The 15,086-nt window shown below is 35.2% G+C and overlaps 3 protein-coding genes across 7 annotated transcripts; 1 reads left to right on the top strand and 2 right to left on the bottom strand.

Annotated features, from left to right (window-relative positions):
* Positions 1-1,267: 1,267 nt before the first annotated feature.
* Positions 1,268-5,467, bottom strand: LOC106431899 (zinc finger CCCH domain-containing protein 55). 5 transcript variants are annotated; one of them, XM_048769824.1, is made up of 13 exons: positions 4,521-5,467; positions 4,244-4,423; positions 3,953-4,132; positions 3,767-3,870; positions 3,454-3,684; positions 3,071-3,370; positions 2,938-2,990; positions 2,662-2,836; positions 2,375-2,484; positions 2,189-2,304; positions 1,884-2,093; positions 1,650-1,787; positions 1,268-1,555 (listed from the first exon to the last, which is right to left on the bottom strand). In XM_048769824.1, exons 1-6 carry the CDS (start codon positions 5,216-5,218, stop codon positions 3,105-3,107), a joined length of 1,659 nt encoding a protein of 552 aa, XP_048625781.1. In that variant the 5' UTR covers positions 5,219-5,467; the 3' UTR covers positions 1,268-1,555; positions 1,650-1,787; positions 1,884-2,093; positions 2,189-2,304; positions 2,375-2,484; positions 2,662-2,836; positions 2,938-2,990; positions 3,071-3,104. The 5 variants fall into 5 exon arrangements, with proteins under 5 accessions (XP_048625781.1, XP_048625778.1, XP_048625776.1 ...); XM_048769821.1 differs by having other exon boundaries at positions 2,189-2,247; positions 3,071-3,373; positions 4,521-5,457; XM_048769819.1 differs by having other exon boundaries at positions 2,189-2,292; positions 3,071-3,373; positions 4,521-5,457.
* A 6,338-nt stretch (positions 5,468-11,805) lies between these two features.
* On the top strand, positions 11,806-12,390 carry LOC125591197. The gene is made up of 2 exons (XM_048764876.1): positions 11,806-12,234; positions 12,313-12,390. Exons 1-2 carry the CDS (start codon positions 11,806-11,808, stop codon positions 12,388-12,390), a joined length of 507 nt encoding a protein of 168 aa, XP_048620833.1.
* Positions 12,391-12,413: 23 nt separating this feature from the next.
* Positions 12,414-15,037, bottom strand: LOC106431946 (protein RETICULATA-RELATED 4, chloroplastic). The gene is made up of 8 exons (XM_013872790.3): positions 14,404-15,037; positions 14,166-14,234; positions 13,477-13,608; positions 13,318-13,371; positions 13,139-13,183; positions 12,922-13,061; positions 12,700-12,825; positions 12,414-12,610 (listed from the first exon to the last, which is right to left on the bottom strand). The coding sequence occupies exons 1-8, from the start codon at positions 14,920-14,922 to the stop codon at positions 12,565-12,567; spliced, it is 1,131 nt and encodes a 376-aa protein (XP_013728244.1). The 5' UTR covers positions 14,923-15,037; the 3' UTR covers positions 12,414-12,564.
* Between the last annotated feature and the right edge of the window lie 49 nt (positions 15,038-15,086).

A 15,086-nucleotide genomic window follows, 5' to 3' on the forward strand; every position in this document is an offset into this window, starting at 1 on the left:
ATTTGTATGCTGGTTCGTTCGTCCAGTATCCAAGACTAGAAAAGTCATAATTTTAAGTTTATTTTGCATTTGAGATCTCTACAATGTATTATGTCTTCATTTCCTACATGTCAATGTCAGTTACATTCGTCTTCTGCTGTTTTCTAAAGAGTGCATTACACTTTTAGACATATATTTACATTATAAGACAATTCTGGAATTGATCAAAAAAGACATCTTTAGAAAAAAGAATACTTTGGGCTGTTTTCGTGTAAAAGCTGACAAAAATATTTTTCCTTACGACGAAAGCAAATGAAAAAGCAATCGGATATGAATTGAACTATGTTTAGTTGACATTTACTAACATGCATACTTCGTGACAAAAAACAAAATACTAACATGCATACCTTTTTTTTTGTAGACGTATTTTTTAAAGATTGTGTGGTTGTGATTAAAACATTATGCAAGTTGTAAGAAAAAGTATTGTGTTAATGTTACTCATGTGCTTATATAGTATACCCAACCAATATTCGAATTCTTTTTATTTCCAAGACCAAAAGTAATAGTTTATCTCTCGTAGTCTTGTGTGCTCATTTTCTACATTATGAAAAATACAAAAGAAATAAATTTGAACAATGAGATGTAATTCTATTTTTTTATATTTTATGATTTATTTTATTATTTTATATATCATAAAAACATCATGAACAACATATTATGGATACAGTACTGTGAATAAAGTATTTTGAATAACAGAATGTGGACAATGTATTTTGATGCTATCATATGAATAATATATCATGGATAACATTGTATGTATAAATTTAAAATTTTAATTCTGTAAGTTGTAAACGATTTTGTAACCTAAAAAAAATTGCACATAATTTTTATTTTTGCTAAAACAAATTGCACATATTTTTTTTTTTGCTAAAAAAATTGCACATAATTTAAACCTGCATATTTAGAGTTTGTATTTCTTTTCAATGCCGTTGATATAATATCTATACGTATAATACAATAGTTTTCACGTTATTTGCAAATATATTTCACATATTAGAAGATCAGGCTGTTGTATGCATTGCATGTAACTTTATAGTATCTGAGACATTTCTTAACACTTTTTGTTGTTCAATAACTAGGACCGGCCGACCTTGACATTACTCTGCAGACATGTGTATATGTATACTTGTAGTAAAATCTGAAAATAATTAAAGAAAAAATAGAGATAAGAGATGAAAGCCTCAAATGAATTTTTTTTAAAATTATTAGATGCTTTACGACAAATGTATTTCTATAAAAAAAATCAATTTCATTTATAATTTTTAATTTAAATAATATAATAAAACTAGATTAAAATATTGATTCATTCTTATAAATGAGATATACACGCTTTAATTTAAATGCTCACAACTCACAAGCCTTAAAGTAACCCTCTTTCAGAAAGAGCAGCTTTCATTGACTTGAGTGACACTTCCATATCATCACATATCTTGTGAGGATCCGGTATGATTGTAGGATCAACCGCTAACGAGATTATCATCTTCCCCGCATAACTTACATAATGTACCAACAACGGCTATCAAACACAAATACGCAGAAAGCAAGTTCATAAAAAACAGCCTTCCTTTGATTATTAAATTATGCAAAAACCAACCAAAAAAACTACGTACTTGTGAGTGTCCGTAAGAGCTTAAAGCGATATAAGTGATAGGATGGCCACGGAAACTGATTTCCTCCATGGGACCAACGATGTTTGAAACGCATGTAGTTAAATTCTTCACGGGTCGGTTCAATATTGTTGCTGCTGCCTAATATAATAACAATATTGCGATACATTGTTATTATTGTCCGGATAATAGCAAGCAAATCTCTAGTTAATTAAGTTCATTAATCACCTTATTTACCTTAGTTCCAAACACTTTTATGGCGATTTTGATACTAAAATACACTAGTAAAGCGTGATAAGAATGCTTCTTTCGAGCCATCATGGATTTGGATAGTTTTAGATAGACCAATGGATCGGTTTGTAAACCCATGTGAAAAGGCAAGATGATAAAGCCGAAGTAGTTTCCCCATCTGCATTTAGAATCCTGGGCCATCATATCTGCCAAAGGCTTTTATACATAACATATTGCTTGTCAGTGACAACAATACAAGTTTTAGTACATGTATATATTCAATATATATATATATATATATAATATCTAACCTTGGATCCGATGTTCGACCTCATGTTTACTGTACAAGCTGCACGGAAACGTGGTCTATCTGGAAGATGGTTCGGATACGATGTCAGTGTTCCGTTCTCTTCTTCTTTCTTGTTCCCTTGTTTATCAAGAAACAAGATTTACACGTGTGAAACATTAGGTATAGATCCAAAACGTCGTATACGTACCCCGTTTCAGTTTAGTTATCATTGTCAAGTAGTTGCAAATTTTTAGTGTTGGTTCCGTTCGTCCAGTGTCCAAGACTACAAAAGTCTCTAAAATGTATGGTCTTCATTTCCTACATGTCAATGACAGATTCAGGACGCGTATACGAAACAGCTTAGTACTTAAATATATAAAGTTACAGAACCTTCTATTGTTCTTTCTTACATCAGAGACTCTTGTGGGTTTATTAACCACACAAACCACATTAGCAACCCAAGCAAAGAGAAATAATAGCACAAAAGAAAGTTACCATATAGATTTGTCTTTCTTTTTTAAGTATCTCCAACGCATCTGACTGTTAGTAGTATACTATCACCAGACGAAACTTGCGATATTCATAACATATTATCATCTCTCCTACCTTCTTTCTCTACTCCATATATTTACATTATCCTACTTCGTTGTGTATGCCTTTTTTAATTTGTCTGCACAAATCCCAAACCAAGAAAAAGTTATGAGCATCAACAATAAACACTGTATGAACTCATTCCCGGCTTCTATAATATCGATGATCAAAGATGCTTACCGTTATTTCATACACATAGGTAGCCTCATCTTATCCATAAGAAAAAAATAAACCTGAGACAGATTAAAAAAGGGATTGTTATCCATCTATAGCTTGAAAGAAATTGGAAGAATCAATTAGGGAGTACACTGACCCTTGGCATTTATGAGGTGAAATAGCCTACTGCATCAGGTAATACAGGTAGTGGCTGGTGGTTCATGGTCATTTCCATAACTAGAGGAGGCGGAGACTCCAGCATCTGCATTAGTTTCAGCAGAATCATCGGTAGATGTTGCAGAAGGGAAGAGGTTACTAGGAAGAACAAGCTCTATATTGCTTCCAGTGTCAGGTTCACTCTCATTGGTCCTTTCTTTTGCACCGTTTGAATCATTATCGTTGTTAATACTCCTTGGATCGGTTACTGAGTAAGGATGCAGCACGGTGGTATCATCAACCACTGCCACACCACAAATCAACAACAATTAAGAGATTGAAAGCTTCTTAAATTTCAAAACTAAGAGCGCTCACTTCACCAACCTTCAAAAGCATCAGCGGCACTATTGAGTTCAGATTGAATATCGGCGCTTTGGTTGCTGGCAGATGGAAAATAACCAGGAGACCCCACAGAAAAGCCACGGTGATGATTCTTGAACTCAGGAAGCTGCAAATTAATGAAGCGTCTTCTTTCAAACTCAATAGCCCTCTGCCGATCAGCTTGCTCCATTTTCCTTCTCATCATCTCCCGCCTCTCATAGAACATCTTCGAATCTACCACAAAGCAAGAAAACAAGTTAGTTAACAACAAATGCAGAACGTAAACACCTAAGAAAAGAAGGAAACTGGGACTAACCAAGTTGAAAATCAGACTGTTCTCTAGGATCAATCCCAGATGGACTGGTACATGGGGAGTGATTCCCAAACTCAATCTGCTGTTGTAGCAGATGATGATGTTTCCTGTGATCATTTCATTTACAATGAATGACACATTGAAACACAAATAAGAAAGACTACAAAGAGGGAAAAAAAAGCACCATACTTGTCCAAGGCTTTGCCTTTTTCTTTGTAAGGTTTGACAAGTACACGTGAGTCGCAAATGAAATGAGGATTCCCTCTAGCTAGTACAACCTTCACAGTCTCAGGATGGGCAAATGAAACAAAGCCAAACATACGCTTCTGTTGGTATGGGATCCTCACATCTTGCACTGTTCCGAAAAGGCTTCATACAAAAAAAAACAAGTCAATAATGACTGTTTAATCTGATTATTCCATATAAATCTTACAAGAAGTATAATCTTCATCCAACACTAGTTGAACAGAGATGGTTTACCTGAAGTAAGCTGCAACGTCCTCATCCTTAAACGTGCTCTCAGCTGGGAACGTCAAGTAAACCTGTCTAGCCACAGAGTTTGACATATCATTATAATGCATCGCCATTAGTTCCATCCTCTCAAGCCTCCCTGGGCTGCTGCTCCAATACCTTTCATCACCAAAACGCAGTCCGCCATCTCTGCATCAAAGGAGAAAGAAAGCACAAAGCTCAATACTTTAAAATAAACTAAACCAAAAAATTATCCAAAAATCTCAAAACATATTCTATTATATACCTGTGAGCATGTTGATGCAAGAGAAAGTCCATTCTTTTATCGTACGGCAACTGAGGAACCCTACCAAGGATCTGAGAAGAAGCAAGCCTCTGACGCTGATAAGCCATTTTCAACCTCATCATCTCCTCTTGCCTCATAAAGTCTTCAACTTTCCTCGGAGAATCAGTGGCAATGACATTACCGTCAACGTTATCAGCCGAGAAACTCCTCCTGTGCAGATGGGTTTCTCCGTTATCGATAGGATCAGCAAAAACATCCTCTGTTTTCTCACACGAATCGTCGAGAAACGAAAGGCAATCGTTTAGCTGCTGATCATCCAGTAAAACAGTAGCAGAGTCTCCGTTGCTTTGGGAGTTGATTGACCAGGGAGAGGTGGAAGAAGGAGACGGCGGGGAGTTTCGCCGGAAACCCATGAACCCATTAGAGTGAGAGAGTCCTCCGTTAATGGGTGGTCGAGAGATAGGGTAAGGAGACGGGGGAGTAGAAGGTGCGGATAAGCTGTTCGATAAAAGTCCTAACTGAGTTTTCACTTTACAGATAATGGAGTGAAGGACTGATTCAGGTCCAAGAGCGAGATGCATCAAGTCTTTCTCGGAGAAATCCTGTAAGAAAAGGTATCCGATGATCTTCGGAGCGTAGTCTGGCTCCAAGCTTCTGATTTTCGTTAAAAGCAAAGCTGTCGGGTCGCCGGAATCCATGGCTTCTCCGACCAAGTAAAGGAATCAACTTTGAAAGCTGCTCTTAGTGTTTCGAAACAGAGGAAGAAGAGAAAGATCAGAGCTTTTGAAGCAAAGTTGAGAAAGAATCAAAGAGGGAGATCTTCCCTCCTCTTCGCTCGCTTCTTGTTTTGATTTTTTTTTTTTTTTTTGAAATTGAGTTCAGTCTCACTCCTATCTTTATCGCTCCAGTTGGTGCTCTCTCCTCACTGGTAAGAGACCACTTGGGGAAATGTTTCTTCTTTTAACATTATTCAACTTTCTAGGAAACCGTAATTTCCTTCAATTAAATTTTGATTTTGTAGTATTTTGTTAGTATTGTTACACAGACTGTGTTGTAATTAGTATAGGTTTGACAATCTATAGATTCTTAATTAGGTCGGATTTATTTTACGTCTTCTAGATGGAAAATAAATTTAAAAAAAAAAACAAATAATTTGCTGTCAAGACATAAAACCACATTATACACCTCAGCACATTCTATTCATGTTCTGATTTTTTATTCTAATTAAATGCAAATAAGGAATTTGTAAGATTGCAAAAGATCTTTATTCGGTACTTGCATTCCTTATTTTCATTAGTTGAATTTAGTAATTACGACGGCTTCATAAAGAAAATTGTGTTGCGCTTTTTCTCAACGATGGAAATATCTATCTATACTAATATTTGTGAAGTAAATTTTTGCAATAAAACTCTCACGTTGCAACAATTATAAATATATATAATTAAAAATAGAATATTGAATACTGGGAAAAGCCTATAAAACAATTGTCTTCCAGACCGTTTAAGTTATATGCAAAGCCCTTTCTCAAAAAAAAAAAGAATTATCTAAAATCTAAAAATATAATTTAAAAAGATAATTTCTATATATATATTGTATTGTTATCTGAAAAGTATTTTAGTAAAACGTTAAAAACATAAATTATATAATTAAATATCAATCAAACAATTTTTTTTAATTATATAATTCAAAACTATTATTTGCGAAGTAAATTTTCGCAATGGAGTTCTCACGTTGAAAGTTAGAGTGGTTAATATCGTTTAACCTTTAATGAATAAAATGTATAAATAAATTAAAAAAATAAGAACGAAATTTTAATTGATTTTGATTAGATAATTGATTATTATTAAGAATAGTAAGAATTATCCAAAATTTGAAAATATAATTTTAAAAAGAGATAACTTCTGTATATATTGTATTGTTATCTGAAAAAGTCTTTAAGTAAAAAGTTAAAAACATAAATTCTATAACTAAATATTAATTAAATAAAATTATTAATTATATAATTAAAAATAGAATATTGAATTATCCAAAATCTAAAAATTATAATTAAAAAAGATAATATATATATATATATATATATATATATATATATATATTGTATTGTTATATGAAAACGTATTTTAGTAAAATGTTAAAAACATAAATTATATAATTAAATATTAATCAAATAATTTTTTTAATTATATAATTAAAAATATCATATTGAGTTATTTTAAGATTTATTTTAGTAATGAATCTATATATATTGAGTTAATTATTTGTTAATACATAGTAGATAAAACAAAAAACACACACACATTACGATATGGACGTTATATTATCATCAAAGCAATTTTTACCATATGTACTTTATCCTGTGATAATTTATAAAGTAGCAACGAATCTATGAGTTAAGCAAATTTGCAATTACCTACTTCAGAATTTTAAGTATATAAACAGTCAACAGTAGTGTGTTGAATATTATATTCATATGATTTAAAAGCCTTTATAAATTTTTATTTTTAAACATACACCAAAAACTTTATGAAAGTAAATATCCATTCAGATTCTCAACCACTTCAAATACCACCAACGCCAAAAAAATTTAATCAAGTGCACGAAAACTATAATATATTTAAAACTACAATAAATACATTAGTTAATGAAAAATCCGTTTTAAAAAATATTATGGATGCATACATAAATATTAGGGTTAGAAGGGGTTTAGGGTTAGGTAGGGTTTAAGGTTAGAAATGGTTTAGGGTAGGTAGGGTTTAGGGTTAGGTAGGGTTTAGGGGTAGGGTTTAGAATTAGGTAGGGTTTAGGGTTAGGTAGGGTTTAGGGTTAATAGGGTTTAAGGTTAGTGGGGTTTAGGGTTAGTAGGTTTTAGGTTTAGGTAGGGTTTAGGGCTAGAAAGGGTTTTGGGTTAGAAAGGTTTTAGGTTAGGTAGGGTTAGTAGGGTTTAGGGTTATGTAGGGTTAGGGTTAGGTAGGGTTTAGGGTTAGTAGGGTTTACGGTTAGTAGGGTTTAGGGTTAGGTAGAGTTTAGGGTAGGTAGGGTTTAGGGTTAGGGTTAGGTAGGGTTTGGGGTTAGGTTTTAGGTAGGGTTTAAGGGTTATGAAGGGTTAGGGTTAGGTAGGGTTTAGGGTTACATAGGGTTTAGGGTTAGGTTTTAGGTAGGGTTTTAGGGTTAGGAAGGGTTTAGGGTTAGGTAGGGTTTAGGGTTCCCTCGGGTTTAGGGTTAGGTCGGGTTTCCGTTTAGGGTTAGGTAGGTTTAGGGTTTAGGTAGTATGAAGGGTTTAGGGATTAGTGTTAGGTTTTTGTAGGGTTTAGGGTTAGATAGGGTTAAGGTCTAGGTTTAAGTAGGCTCTAGGGTTAGGTATGATTTAGGGTTTAGGTAGTAGGAAAGGTTTAGTATTTGGTTTAGGTTGGGTTTAAGGTTTGGTTTAAAATAATGCTTAGGATTATACTCTAAACCCTACTAACCCTAAACCTTTCTAACCCTAAACTCTAAACCCTACTAACCCTACCCCTATATAACCCTAAACCCTACTAACCCTAAACCCTACATAACTTAAACCCTACCTAACCTAAACTCTACCTAACCCTAAAACCTTTCTAACCCTAAACCCTTTCTAACCCTAAACCCTACTAACCCTAAACCCTACCTAACCCTAAACCCTACATACCCTAAAACCTACGTAACCCTAAACCCTACCTAACCCTAAATCTTACATAACCCTAAACTCTACCTAGCCTTAAACCCTACCAACCCTAAACCCTTTTTAACCCTAAACCCTACCTAACTCTAAACTCTGCCTAACCCTAAAAACCCTACCTAACCCTAAACCCTTTCTAACCCTAAACCCTACCTAACCCTAAACCCTTCATACTATCTAAACCCTAAACCTACCTAACCCTAAACATAAACCCTACCTAACGCTAAACCCTATTTAACCTTAAACCCTACTTAACCCTAAAACCCTACCTAAAACCTAACTCTAAACCCTACCTAACCCTAACTCTAAACCCTTCCTACCCTAAACTCTACCTAACCCTAAACCCCTTCTAACCCTAAAACTTACCTAACCCTAAACCCTTCATACTACCTAAACCCTAAACCTACCTAACCCTAAACATAAACCCTACCTAACGCTAAACCCTATTTAACCCTAAACCCTACCTAACCCTAAAACCCTACCTAAAACCTAACGCTAAACCCTATTTAACCCTAAACCCTACCTAACCCTAAAACCCTACCTAAAACCTAACCCTAAACCCTACCTAACCCTAACCCTAAACCCTTCCTACCCTAAACTCTACCTAACCCTAAACCCCTTCTAACCCTAAACCTTACCTAACCCTAAACCCTGCCTAATCCTAAACTCTACCTAACCCTAAACCCTTTCTAGTCCTAAATCTAACCCTAAACCCTTTCTAGCCCTTAATCTAACCCTAAACCCTACTAACCTTATACCTTTCTAATCCTAAACCCTACCTAATTCTAAACCCTACCTAACCCTAACCCTATATAACCCTAAACCCTACTAACCCTAAACCCTACCTAACCATAAAACCTTTCTAACCCTAAATCCTTTCTAGCCCTAAACCCTACCTAACCCTAAACCCTACTAACCCTAAACCCCACTAACCCTAAATCCTACTAACCCTAAACCCTACATAACCCTAAACCCTACCTAACTCTAAACCCTACCTAACTCTAAACCATACGTAACCTTAGACCCTACCTAACCCTAAACCCTACCTAACCCTAAACCCTACATAATCCTAAACTCTACCTAGCCCTAAACCCTACCAACCCTAAACCTTTTTTAACCCTAAACCCTACCTAACCCTAAACCCTTCCTAACCCTAAACCATGCCTAACCCTAAAAACTCTACCTAACCCTAAAACCTTTCTAACCCTAAACCCTACCTAATCCTAAACTCTGCTAACCCTAAACCCTGCCTAAACCTAACCCTAAAACCCTACCTAAACCTAACCATAAATCCCATCTAACGCTAAAACTCTACCAACCCTAAACACTAAAAAATAATCTCAAAACTTAAAGTTAAAAAAACCTAAACTCTACCGCTATGTAATTTTTTGTTGTGATATTCAAATAACAAATTACATAGTGGATTTTAAATCTTACATCCATTATTTTAATTGTCAAATTATTTTGAAAGTTGTATCTTATGAATAAAAAAGATAAATTATATTTTAATAACGTTAAATTTTGTTAAAATAGAATGAAAAACTATTATCATAAATAAATATAGAATTTTGATGAAATTTTAAAATCTTCGAATCAATAACAATTAATTAGTAATATTTCAAAAACCCTTAAACTATTATAGCAGTAGAATCTCAAAAAAAAAAAATTTAAGTTCTCAAACATTTATTTGCCAATAAGCATCCTTAAATCTTTGTTCATTCACAAAAAATAATATTCTTTACATAAATTGGAAACAAGTTTTGTTTTTTGACTAGAGACCCAAGTTTAAATTATACCACTAAAATATTTTAATATTTAATTGTTCAGAAATAACAAGTTAATGTTCTTAAAACAATAACCATTCTTAAATCTTTGCTCATTCAAAAAAATAATATTCTTTACATAAATTAGAAACAAGGTTTGTTTTTTGACTAGAGACCCAAGTTTAAATTATACCACTAATATATTTTAATATTTAATTGTTCAAAAATATATATATTTATATATTCGAGAGTAGACAATGCATAGATGATACTAAATTGATCGCAAGAATTCTTTTTGGAAAACATAATATAACTAGTATAGTATACAAAGAACTTTTCAAAAATTTATGAAAATGTTTAAGCCCGTATCGCGGGCAAAACACCTAGTTAGATATTGTTGTAAAGGAAATAAAGGGGATAATTAAGAAAAAGGAATGATTTTTTTAAAAAAATTATGATAAAATCTACTGCTGCTTTGTAAGATTTCTTTTATTGATAACTTTGTGATGTGATATTATTGACGGTCGTGATTAAATGAACAAGAAAATAATGCACCTCTTTCTGTCTCCACGATTGTTGTGGTGGTGCTTTGTCTTTTTTGAGTCTCTGTTATAGCATTTGCTAGCAATTCGAGAGATTAGTTCCCAACAGTTAATACGAGAGATTAAGTATGACATTAGAATCATCATCATATCACACTGAACCATGGCTGCCAAAAAAAAAAAAAAATATCACACTGAACCACAAAGTAAAAGTACTACATAATGTATGTGTATAAAAGTATCTAAGTTAGACCTACACACTCACATGGATCCAGGAAGGACATATGCACTAGCATACGACTCCATGGATTAATCATAGAGAGATGAAGCCATAAAATATGAGACAAAAGAGTCCTTCGAAAGTTCAACCTTGTGCACATGACCATACATAACTTTTTCAGTTTTTATATAATTTATCATTTCACGATAATTTTAAAAATGTTTTATGACTTTTCTTGTTTGGTCTCCAAATGAAGTAAGAAACTATACTAAAATCAGATTTAAAATATGAAGGGGAAACCAAAAGTGGAACTCAAACCCTACCTTGTTATATCATGTGTACTTAAACAGCTTCATGCTTAGCCAATGAAAAAAAGACATCAACCAGCAATGTTGGTAGAGTCAGTGAGACCAAGAAGCAGTATATCGAATCAAAAGCAATTGGATACAATATAACATTATTTTGATTTGGACTAGAAAAAGTGAAACCAACTTCTATCTAAATAAAGACATTACAAATAGAGATCTACAATCCCTACATTAATATAACAAGAATTGAATGATACACAATAATCACTAATTAAGAGGCATCCCCAAAACTCCAGTTTTTCTCAAGACCCGAAATGTCAATGTTTCATTCAAAGCATTATGTTGTACTATAAACTGATAATCGAGAGGATCTGAAACAAGTGAGAAGAGGATTAAGTCAACATGAGTAGGGTAATATATGCTAATCATCATTTCCCATAAAACCCTACAATCTGCACAAACATCTATCTTTTCGAAATGGAGGAGTATATAATAGTTAATCATAAAAGATATATTTATTAAAAAAGATTTAATATATTTCCTTAATATATATATAAAAACATCAAACATACATCAAAACAAATGAAGTAATATGGTGTACACATGATTAGTATGGTTTGCACAAAAAAAATTGTATATCATGAAAGAATGTTGTATATGCGACAGATGACTTGTCCGGTTTACTCTCGTCCCACCCAACAGCTCCACTTCTCAGCCTCCACCACTTCGAGAGCGTTGCACCACTTTTCCCAAACATGAGCCGTCCTGGCTCAGTCCTTCACATCATGAAAGCGGCCAACGTGGACCAATCACGGATGCTACAACAGTCGATATGCCACGTTAGAGCTAGTAACTGGATCTTCTCGGTCTCGTGGGGATACTCAGCTCACATCTACGAGAATGTATTCCCAAGAAGCTACTTGAAGCGTCCTATAGAGACATTCCGCCCTTGGCTCCGAGGATGGCCTCATGGTTATATGTTTAACACGAGACCGGTTTCTAGAGATCCGTGTGAAGCTCCTCACTGGTTCTTCTTCGATTCAGTTGAACAGGAGAAGGAAAGAATTGTTACTTCCTACACAACGAAGTTTCGTAGAAACATGACTTCTTGTTCCTTCTCTGGTAATATATCTGCTGATCCTATCACTTTGATCAGAGTCTTCTCTCCCAAAACTCCCAAAGAGGTTCGTTCATCTTTTTATGTGAATATGCATTTTTACAAAATTATGGCAATTAATACAGTTTGATTGTTGTGTTTCTAGGAGAGAAAAGTGGAATGTTGCGACGTGGAATATGATGGTGCAGATGTTGCAACCATGAGGCTTAGAGATTGTAGATAATCAAAGACGTTTCAAACCCCAAATGCATAATGTCTTTTTTTTTTATATATGCTTTGTGAAAATAGCATAGGTTTTGCATGGAATCATCGAAACAATTGCGAATTAAGACACATGTAGTTTCGTATAACATTAAGTCAGAAAGCAGATCACGTTCTTTCTTCTGCTTCTAACTCATCAATGAGATTTCTGTATCCCTATGAGACGCGCATAATCCACCCATCTGGAATCAACAACAATAAAACAAAGAACATGTGAGTGAGTAAAAATTTGCTAGGACAGGGAGCAAGAACCAAGGCTTGGTGTGCTTACAATAGAGAGCCCAGGAATGTGTTGCCAGTTCTAACAGCGAAACACATAGCACTGAGCGCAAGTTTGTGTTGGTGTAGCATTGGCTCCAGGAAACGTTGTTCTACCACACCAGCTACTACTTGGTACCTGTTTTATTGCCAAAACCATACCTCATCACTCTTATCCAATCTAAAATGCTAAAACTGCAGTATGTGTTTGTTAGAAAGAAAACACAGACAGTACCTTAGGTTGGCAGAAACCGCCATATAGACACCATATGCAACGCTTGTAGAGACTATTGGAACTGTCTCGACTTCACCTTCAGAAGTCTTGTCCACGGCTCCTTTTGCTTTTATAAATGCGTTTGTAACAGCAGTACCAACCTAACCAATTACACAGATTCGTTAAGTCAAAACAAGTGTAGAGACAAAATGTGATGTAGCTGTATGTTTTGACTCACCAGCGATGATGTAGTGCCAACGGCAAACAGCTTAGCCCCATTGCGCTGCACAACACACACACAAACGATATATATATTAATTATCCAGAAACTATCAGCCCTTAAATAAAACAAATTATTACGTGTAACTGAGATCAACAGTGGAGTAAAAATTGACAAAAAAAAGGAACACTACACACCGCTATAGCACCTAGCCTTTGCAAGAGAGAGTAAGAGGTTCCGGAGATAGCAATCTGCAGCAAACAAGTTGGATGATTAGATTTAGACGAGAGCAAGCTTTTCGAAACTTATCCTGTATATATGTGCTAAGCAATATTTTTTAACAAAAGGATGATTACCTGGAAGGCATTATCAGGGCAGTTGTGGAAAAACTTAGATATACCACCAGCAGTAAGTGCGAGAGGTGGTCTAAGAGACACAGTAGGAGCAGGTAGATAAACTAACATGAAATCCGCAATGATAGCCATCACCTAATAAAAAAAAAGGAAAAAAAAACAAACAAAAATGACACTCCATTTAACCAGAAAAAAAATCTAGATCCAATACAATACAGAAGAAGATCGCAATGAACACACAAAGGACAAAACTTATAAGTATCTACTTGCCATATAGTTGAAAGAGCTTTAACTTACAAAGTGACACATCAGAAAAGGTTGACCCATAATTCATCATAAATTTAAAAAAAAACATTAAAAAAAACGAAGATAAAAAAGGTTGAAAACAAATGAGACTATTGTACAGTTCAATATTTGGTTCTCACCTCAGAGACAAGGCAAAAAAGACTAATGGTGAAAAATGGGAGAGACCCCATCACAAGTCACAGCCACAAACTACACAACCTTTCGTCTATCTGAATGGGTCATCTAAAAGAGTATTCATCTCTCCTACCATCTACACCAATTTCAGAAATTTCTAATAGTAAATTTCAAGACCATTCATGAGATCTAACAGGAACACTTAAAACAAAAGGTCACCACATAGGCCTGCAGAAGCTAACACCAAAAGCGGCAAGAGAAAGATGAGTTACCACATCAGCAAAGACAACTTCAAGTTCATTGAAGAAGTTCTCTCTACGCCGTTCATACTCAGCCGCAGTCTGTAAACACACAAAAAAAATCAAAAATACAAATATTAGCCAAACTAGCAGATTTTCACAATTTATTCGAATTGGTTAACATTGTCATGAAAGATTACTACCAAATTAAAACAAACGCTAAGAAACCACTGAAAGTTCGAAACTTTGTTATGGATAAGAAAGCAAAAACCTTAGTGAAGACACCAACACCACACTCCATGGCGAGTTTAGCCAAGAAGAGATCATCAGCCAACAACCTCTCCCTAAACCCAGCAAACTGCATCAGCCACCTCATCACAGCCGACCTCTGAAGCTCCAAGAACCTCGTGATAACCGAACCAGGAATCCGACCAGACTCAATTGCAGCCGCTAGATCCTTGGGAAGACTCTCCAACTCAGTTCCAGACTCCGCCAATAGCATCATCGCCTCGCTCCTGTTCCTATCCCTATCCTCACCACTACCACCGTCTCCATCGCCGCTTCCACCACCACCATCCCCTCCGTTGTTGTTGTTGTCAGAGCCGCCGTTGTCGATAGAGGCGGAGAAAACAGGGGAAATAGTGAGGCGGCGGTGGAAAGAGATGGACTTTGCGGAGATAACGCCGGTGAAGGAGGAGGAGGAAGGGAGTCTAGGAGAGAAAGCGAGGTGGGGACGTGTGAGATTGGATTCAGAGATTGGAACAGTGAAGAAACATGAGGTCATTGCCATTGATGCGACTCCTCCCTCTCTCTCTCTCTATCTGTTAAAGTCGTCTCCTTTAGTTCAGGGGAGGCGGTAGATAGATTGAGAGCAGTGGAGAGAATCAGTGGAAAGGAAGATTCTTTCTTTTAAGGGTTTTTGTTTGGTGGGCCTCACTATAGATTCCAACTAGC

Source organism: Brassica napus, chromosome A3 (genome assembly GCF_020379485.1).
Source record: "Brassica napus cultivar Da-Ae chromosome A3, Da-Ae, whole genome shotgun sequence".
Taxonomy (NCBI): domain Eukaryota; kingdom Viridiplantae; phylum Streptophyta; class Magnoliopsida; order Brassicales; family Brassicaceae; genus Brassica; species Brassica napus.